This window comes from Pinus tabuliformis, chromosome 9, assembly GCF_031772625.1.
Source record: "Pinus tabuliformis cultivar Carrire ecotype Pingquan chromosome 9, CPIR1, whole genome shotgun sequence".
NCBI classification, from domain to species: Eukaryota; Viridiplantae; Streptophyta; class Pinopsida; order Pinales; family Pinaceae; genus Pinus; species Pinus tabuliformis.
Genome location: NC_142307.1, coordinates 150,111,189 through 150,119,916, shown reverse-complemented (window position 1 = coordinate 150,119,916; position 8,728 = coordinate 150,111,189). Strand labels below are relative to the sequence as shown.

The 8,728-nt window shown below is 37.4% G+C and overlaps 1 protein-coding gene across 1 annotated transcript; it reads left to right on the top strand.

Moving 5' to 3' along the window:
* The first annotated feature begins 1,257 nt into the window (after positions 1-1,257).
* On the top strand, positions 1,258-8,234 carry LOC149147563 (putative small nuclear ribonucleoprotein G). Its single transcript, XM_089446015.1, has 5 exons — positions 1,258-1,412; positions 1,610-1,743; positions 2,068-2,090; positions 7,636-7,757; positions 7,865-8,234. Exons 2-5 carry the CDS (start codon positions 1,709-1,711, stop codon positions 7,922-7,924), a joined length of 240 nt encoding a protein of 79 aa, XP_089302141.1. The 5' UTR covers positions 1,258-1,412; positions 1,610-1,708; the 3' UTR covers positions 7,925-8,234.
* The last annotated feature ends 494 nt before the right edge of the window (positions 8,235-8,728 follow it).

The following is an 8,728-nucleotide window of genomic DNA, read 5'->3' as shown; positions in this document are numbered from 1 at the left end:
AGGCATGAAAAGCATGTGGTACCTTGCCACCATATTTGTAGACGTTGATGATCTGCTATTAACTCGAGTCCATTGATATTTTTTGCTGACCCCAACTGTTTGATGTGCTTTTGATTTCTTATAGTTTTTGGAAAAATGCCCATACTCATGACAAAGCTTGCACTTAAGGAGGAGTTGTTCACAATCTATTTGTTGGGGGTACTTATAGTTATCTATTCAAATCATCACAACTTATGGTAATCCTTTTTCCAAATAAAATTCCACATAGATTCAAGCACATGGAAACACTTTTTCTTTTCACTTTGTTTTATTTATGCACTTCCCTAGGGTGTTTCTAAACCATTTTAAAGCACCATGATTACAATAATGAAATGGTAGACGAGGGAGTACTCTTACTGACAGAGGGACTGTATAAGGAATGTCTTTTTTGAATTAAAATATAGAGTCCATTTGTTTAAACACATGCCTCTGGCTCCAAGAAAATAAGTGTCACTTTTGAACATCAAATCTTAGTCTTCTTTTAGCTCAAAGAGGAAAGCATGGAAATCCCTTCCACCAAAAAAGTGCTAGATTTTCCCTTTAAGTTGGGGTTTCCAATATTTCTGGTTTCATAAAGCAACCATTTTGAGGGATGGCTAGATTCTAGTGAATTAGCAAATTAATCCTCTTTCAAAAAAGGCTAATGCTTTTTCCTCGAGGTTGAAGGTTGCAACTTCGGCCCAAGAGTTGCTTCAAAGCATTTGACAAACTAAGACCATTGATTATTAGAGCTTCAAATTGAATTTTGGATCATTGCAAGAAATGCCACTATCCCCACACCCCAACCACCTCAATCAATAGAACAATGCACATCAATCTAGGATTATATTATGAACACACTAAAGTTTTGAGATTTCCCACCACAACTCACTTACACAATTATGATAGTTTTTAATACTTTTCAACTACATTTAAAAAAAAAACCTAAATTTCAATTTTATTTTATTTTATAAGACATTTTAAAATGGTGATAAAATTTAAAGAAAAAAGCAAAAACAAAGGTTGTATTTAATTTTTAACTCATACACTAGTCACTAATAAAGAGAATGAGGCCCTAACACTCTTTATATAAAGAGAGTAAGGAATTTGGACATAAAATTACACATAATTTAATTACTAGACATCTTTGATTTTTTTTGGACAATCTTTTTTTCACCTATCTCAAAAGTTTCTGAAAACCCTAAGTACAAAAATTTCTGAAAACCCTAAATACTAAAGTTTTTGAAAACGCTTTTTTCTAGTCTGGGTCTGGAATTGGTGGTTATTCCATCGCATCGAAGTTATGTGCGGGGGTCTTCTGGAAGTTGCCCATCCGCAGGACGGGATAAGAAAGAGTTGGTTGTTCTGTCCTTACTTGCAAAGACATACAGAAGGTAAGACAAAAAATTCTTTTTAAATAACAAAAATACACCATTTCACAAATTTTAATTCAAACCGGAAAAATTAAAAAAGTCTATTGACTTGCTCCCATGAAAATGTGTGTGGGTTCGGCATATCGTGGTTATTAAACAACTATTCACACTCAACTATATAATGCCAAAGCTTTCTAAAATTTTGAAACAGATGGCAGTGGAAGCATCAGCGTTGCTATATTGAGTACGCAACCGAGTTTCGGTTCAGACGTTGCTGCTCATTTTTTGTTTGTGCTTTTCCCCTCTGAAGAGGCATCATGAGCAGGTCAGGGCAGCCCCCGGATCTCAAGAAGTGAGTATATAATTCACCCCAGTTCGGTTAAATTAAACTTATGTTTGGATGTACATACACTGGATGGTTCCTGTAAGTAGGCGTTTTGCATGGGCAATTTACATTTCAGTGGCATAAGGTTAAGAAATTAAGGTTTAGGGTTTTAGGATCAGTTCAAGGCTTAAACATCATTTCAGGGTTTAAATATTATTTCAGGGTTTAGGATCTATTGAGAGTTTGAATATGAGTTCGGGTTTTCAGGATTTAGGGTAGAAGTCTCAGCTTTATGCCGAGGTTTGGATTTCTTGAAGTTAAAAGCTTATTGTTGTTTTGTTTGGTGTTCAGGTACATGGACAAGAAGCTTAACAGTGAGTCTCCGTCACTCTTAACCCCTAGTTTTATTCATTAATATCCTCTGTCTATTATACTTTTTATTCTTAACCAATTTCTGTATATATTTATACTTTCTGAAAAATAGGAGAAAGCAGCATTTCTCCCAATGTATCACAGTCAAGCAAGAGCGATGGCTGCCTTCTATGAGTTCAGGTCGTAGCTTCGAAGGCCAGAGTAGTATTGAAACTTTGCTAAAAGTTTGAAATCATGAATCCCGATATTCATTGGTTTTGATATTGAGCTCAGGAAGTTGAATGAGGCACCCACTATCTCACCATGGCTGGGAATGTTGGCCATTGGTCGCTTGCTCGCGTTCCTACTCTTAACATCTCCAGATCATCTCCCCCCAAGGCTGGTTGAAATGTAATTTGTCAGGTTCTGTTGGCACTGGAGAAAAGGCAGACGGTGCTTGCAGGGGTATTGTTTCCCTAAGGTTAAGGACAAACTGCTGTGCAATAAAATTCTGGGAGGCAAACAATCTCTCAATTAGCACTAGTGAGATGTTTCCGTGTGATTCAAATTCAATACGCACTAGTGAGATGTTTCCATGTGATTCAAATTCAATACTAGCTTGGAGGGCTAGCTGCCTTGAGATAGCATTTTAGACTGTCTTAAGATATCACTTCGCCGAGGCTGGAGCTAGCAGATCAGTTAAAAGCTAGGACTGATATTTATCAAGAAAGGTCTAAAGATGGGGTGTTGGCTTTCCCAGCTTATATGTTGAATTTCCACATTCCTAATCCCTAGGAAGGGCTTCCTAACTAAGTCCTATAAAGTCTAGACTAAGACAAATATGTTTAAGATCAATTTTTACGCTGGGGTTTGCGGTTAATCATATTTGTAAGTTGGCTGATATTGGTGTATGCCTTAAAAAAGTAACCGTTGCTACATTGTCTCCCTTGCTATGACTTGAGAATGTAATATTTACTCTATTATATAAATATCAACATACTTAAATGTTTAACATTAAAAGGTAAAATGTGGGACCCCAATTTCAGGCTGTCTGGTCTTCAGACTCATAGGACTTCACACAGTGAATGTAGAAATTGAGGTGTTTTTAAAGTTTCAGCAGACTCTAATTGTTTTATAGCATTTTAGCACTACATAAAATACATAAAATACATAAAATAAACAGTGCAACCCTGGTCTTTTGCATCTCTTGGGTTGGGGGATCCCACGATTGTATTCAGCCTTAGTATATAGCATTTAACCTATTTTATAAATATTAACATATGGAAATGTTCAACATTAAAAGTTAAAAGTGGAATCCCCATTTCAGGATGTATGATGATAGTCTCAGACTCATGGGACCTCACACAGTGAAATTAACTGAGCTGACTTCAATTATTTTTAGCATTTTGGCACTACATGAAATAAATAGTGCAACTCTTGTCTTTGACATCCCCTGGGTTTGGGTATTCCCGGATATTGTAAGTCCAAAACATAGGAATTTGATTCTTGCATGGGAGAAACAAGAAAAGGCCTAGGGAACCTGTGTGGCAGTGGGATATTAGCTTCCTCATTACTACACAGGGTTCAGTTTAAGAGCATTGTTTTAAAAACTGGAACCGGTAACTGACCTGGTCCACCTATCATGTAGGTTTTTGAACTGGAACAAGGAAAAACTGGACTGGTCAGATCATCAACAGGAGCGACATAACCATCATCCAGGTCAGAGTCCGAGGACTCCTCAGATTCCTCTGCAACCTCAGTAGTAGTAGTAGTTCTAGCAGCAAAACTAGACCTAACGGAAGCACGAGTTGGTCAAGCTGCATGAATAGTGCTTCCCATTGGTTGTTTGCCTTTGCTTGATTCAGCTACTGGTTCTAGTTCACCTCCTCCAATGGAAGCACGAGTTGGTCGAGCTGCACGAATAGTGCTTCCCATTGGTTGTTTGCCTTTGCTTGATTCAGCTACTGGTTCTAGTTCTACTGGCACTACCAGATATGCATTGGGATCACCTCCCCCAATGGAAGCACAAGTTGGTCGAGCTGCACGAATAGTGCTTCCCATTGGTTGTTTGCCTTAGCTTGATTAAGCTACTGGGTCTAGTTCTACTGGCACTACCAGATCAGCATTGGGATCACCCGTCTCCTCAACCCCCCCAACTCCAAATGAGATGTGTGAGGCTTGGAGGGGCTATATTTGGAGGGAAACAGTGCCTAGTTTCCCAGAAAACCACTCACCCCCACCCTAAACTGCTCTGTGTAGGTCTGTGGCCACGCACGTGTGAACTCCCAATGACCGGCTGGGTTATGATGGAACCAGCCGGTTCATGGTTGGTTTGGTACCAAACGGCCTGTTCATGGTCGGTTTGGTGCCAAACTGCGGTCTACCTTTGCCCAAACTGGGGTCATTGGCTGGGTTGACCTCTGAACCTAATGAATTGGCTGGTTTGACGAGGTAGCGGTTCAAGCTGGCTGGGTTTTAAAACCATGCTTAAGAGATACATTGTCTGAGTTGGCTACTCAGCGATGTACACTGAATGGTTCAAATAAAACAATATATCACGCTGAGTTCCATTTCACTACTATAGAATCTAGATTCTGATGACATTGGTGCAAACTCATTCACTATTCACAAATTGTTCGTCATGATTGTAGAATTGAACATCAGAGTTTCCCGTTGCTTCTTTAACAGAGGCCTGTTCTGTGAAAAGAGACTCCTCCCTCTAGCTTGTTTTGTGAGGAGACTCTGCAAAGGCCGAGTCACAGCATCCACTGTTGTGCCTTTCTAGAAATATCTTGAAATTTCTGAATTTCAACTGTTCTTTTAAACCACTTCTACTTTCAGTGCTTTCTTTTCCATAATGGCTTCAAAGATGAAGAAGGTTAGGCTGCCAACATTGGCAGGTTCTCGTATGGTTACCTTGCATGGGCCTTTGGATAATAGTTAGCAGTTACCTCAACAGTTGGGCTAAGGTTTAACTACACTATCATAAGACACCATATATTTCCACAATGTGGGCACATCATACATTGTCATGGAAACTATGATGTGGCTAAGGTTTCACTACATTATCACAAGCCACCAAATAAATCCCACAACGTGGGCACATCAGACATTGTTATGGAACCATGGTGTCAAATACATTGTGGCTGATTTGTTGTATTTTTTGTTTACATTACTTTTCTTCATCATCTTATGGGAAGTTGGGCACTTGTGCAGTTTGTCTTAACTAGTCAGCTTTCCAAGCTAGAGTGGCCACGTTCCCATTCTAGCACACCTTCTTGTTTTACAGTGTTTGCAAGTGCAATGGCCCAGTGGAATTTTGGATTGTGATGATTGGTGGCAACTGCTGTTCACTAGTAGTAGATGAAACCTTCGTTCTTAGTTGTTTCTCTTGGTTTTCTAATTTACATCAAACATATGAGATTTTTTTTTTTGGTTTTCTTTATTTCTTTCTTCTCTTGTTTGTGATTAATAATTTTGTTTTTTCCTGTGTTTTCTGATCCTGACCTTGCCACCTTTTTCCAGCTGTTGTAAGCTTCAGTACTAAACTTTGAAATAAAGACCTACAGAATCACTGAAGTTTCACTTAGTTTTACTTCATTAGCCATTGGCAGAGTAAACAGCTCTTCTCAAGTACATAAAGAAGATGACAGATCATGATATGCATTGGTCTCAGTTGAGTATCTGCAATTGTTAAAGTGCAACGATGTTGAAACAAAGCTGCAGTTACTGTAGTCAATATTAATAGATCATATATGTTACTACTGTAGACAACTGCAAGAAATTGTGAAATGCCCACAAGAGACCTTTATAATGATGCAACTATTTTTATGTTACCTTGGAAGTTGATACCAATACTTATTCCCCGAACTGCTGGTAGCTTATTAAATATATTACATGAAACAGGTCATTTTCTTTGAGGCTGTTCCTTCCTGTTGTATGATTTGTCAGTTGTCTTGTTCTCATTGTCCCACCAAACCCATCTGATTACAGCAGGGATCTACTCTTTAAGTTCTTTACAGTGATTTCCTCACCGGTCCTTTGCAGTTAGGAGTGTGGTGGAAACTTAAGCCTAACTATTTTTATGTTACCTTGGAAGTTGATACCAGTACTTATTCCCGAACTGCTGGTAGCCTATTAAATATATTGCATGAAACAGGAAATTTTCTTTAAGGCTGTCCTTTCCTGTTGTATGATTTGTCAGTTGTCTTGTTCTCATTGTTTCATCCCCATCAAACCCATCTGATTACAGCAGGGATCTACTCTTTAAGTTCTTTACAGTGATTTCCTTGTTGGTCCTTTGCAGTTAGGAGTGTGGTGGAAACTGAAGCATTGATTGTATTAACTTTCCTGTCTGTAGTCTGTCAGCAATTATTTTTTCTCATTGTTTGAATACAAGATGTTACTTCACAAGTTCTTGAGATCTTGCTTGAGAAATTAATTCTCTTTATAGCATAGTGTGCCTTTAGTTCCTCCTAAAAAATATATCTTCCTCTAATGTGTTAAGCAAACACTGGTAAAAGCGGAATAGAGCTCTCATTCTCTCCTAATAGCTTGTGCATGTTACACTGCACAAATTTGCTTACATACTTCATGTTTACGACATTACTCAATCTTTGCAAACTAACGTTCTCATCTTCTATTGAAATAAACCAGATTGAATAGAGCAACTAGATGATGATAATGAAATCTAACTGCCATGCTCAGCAATATTTTAGTGATTTCCCAATCCTTGTAAATTTGGAATGGAATAAATAGTTCTTTGCCTAGTCAAGATTAAGATATTTTCAACGCCATTAAGATTAAAATCATTTCCCAAGCCTTCATCTTTAGCTTGGGTGCCTTTATCTTCCTTGACGCTATTCACATGTCTTAGGGATTCAGAGCCAAGAACATATTTTACATAATTTTTTCAAGGATTTGTGCTTAAGACAATCTCTAATGAATATGGTGCTTGCTAAATTATCCCTTCTCCCTCAGCTAGATGAAAAGGTTGACTTATGACATCTTCAGAAGATCTAATTTCTTTCCCTCGAGAAAGTATATGATGTTACTGTAGAATATTTATGATTTCTCACCCTTTCTGGGTAACTATTACATAATTTAGAGAACATTTGGTTTTGCAATTTATTTTCCTGTTCCATTGTGACTTGATTTATACACGTGGGAATCCCAATAAGCAAATTGTGCTGTCTGATAAACATTTGTGTTAGTGTTTATTAATTTGTAGATAGTTATTTACCGTACATTTTATCCCTTTTGCTTGCTTATGGCTGTGATGATGTTGCCTTTTCTGTTTTACTCGTAGATTGCATTTTCAATGATACTTTAATTTCTTTTGCATGATAAGAAGTCTGACATCTAATTCCATTGTTTTTTGTTTGCAAGGAAAGGCATTTTGATCTCTTTAAATTTATGAATTCAATGGCTTGTATATTTTGCCATGATATCTGTACATGACAAATTTGCTTGCCTAATCACAATAGAGGTATAGAATAAGAGTAGGCAATTATTTTTTAGTTACTGTTTCACTTTTCTAATATATTGAAAATTAATTTCTGAATTCAGTAAAGCTGAACGCCAACAGAGTGGTGGTTGGTACTCTACGAGGATTTGACCAGTTCATGAATTTAGTCCTGGATGGTACTGTAGAAATAAATGGCAATGAAAGAAATGAGATAGGCATGGTGGTAGGTTTTTCCTCTTTCTCATGTCGTTTTCAAATGTTTCAATGTCATATAAAATTAACTAAATTCAATTTACTCGGAGATTCATTTTTTTTGTTTCTTATGTGCAGGTCATCAGAGGGAACAGTGTTGTGATGATTGAAGCTTTGGAACCGGTCAATAGGTCATAATAATTTATTTTGAAACCTTTTCATGTTTGGGAGATTCATGGGTACATAACTTTTGTAAGCAATGCACCATTTGTTAAAATATTCCTGTAAGTATTTAGTAAGCCTAGCAATTTTTGTAAGGTTTTATTTTGAATGGATGTTATGAGCAAAGTATGGAGAGTATTCTTCACCCTTTTTTATGCTTTTAGGAGTTAGAAGATGGCTGAAATAGCTGCACGGGAAGATGGCAGCAATGTAGACAACTGAATTTCACAATGTAGTTTATTTTCTTGATATAGTAACCACATCCTAACATGTTGCTTAATAGTGACATCAATTCTTATTGGCTGTGAATGCTTTTAGATGGTTGGAACAATTGCCTTCTATTAAGGCTTCATAAGTTTGTGTGTGCAATGTTCTCAGCTAGCATTCTGATGATGTTATATAATGTAGGTCCTTTATTTCCATATGGATTGGATTCATATCAGCCATGCTTTTGCTGTAAGGGCTGCCATGTTTTAGTGCATGCTGATCACCTTTCTAGCTTTGAACTTAAATGTAGGCTCTTTGTCTCTGTTATTTTTTAATAGAAAATCCGTTTTAACCTTGGATCTATTAAGCATAGAGAGGTATCATTGATCAAAGACAACGTGCAAACCTCCAATTGCGCTGAGAGGTGCTCTCCAGCCCAATATGGTAGTGATGTTGTAATGTTTAACATTTTGACTTCCCAGTATGACAAAGATGTTGGATTCATATCAGCCATGCTTTTGCTACAAGGGCCATGCCATGTTTTAGTGCATGCTGATCACCTTTCTAGCTTTG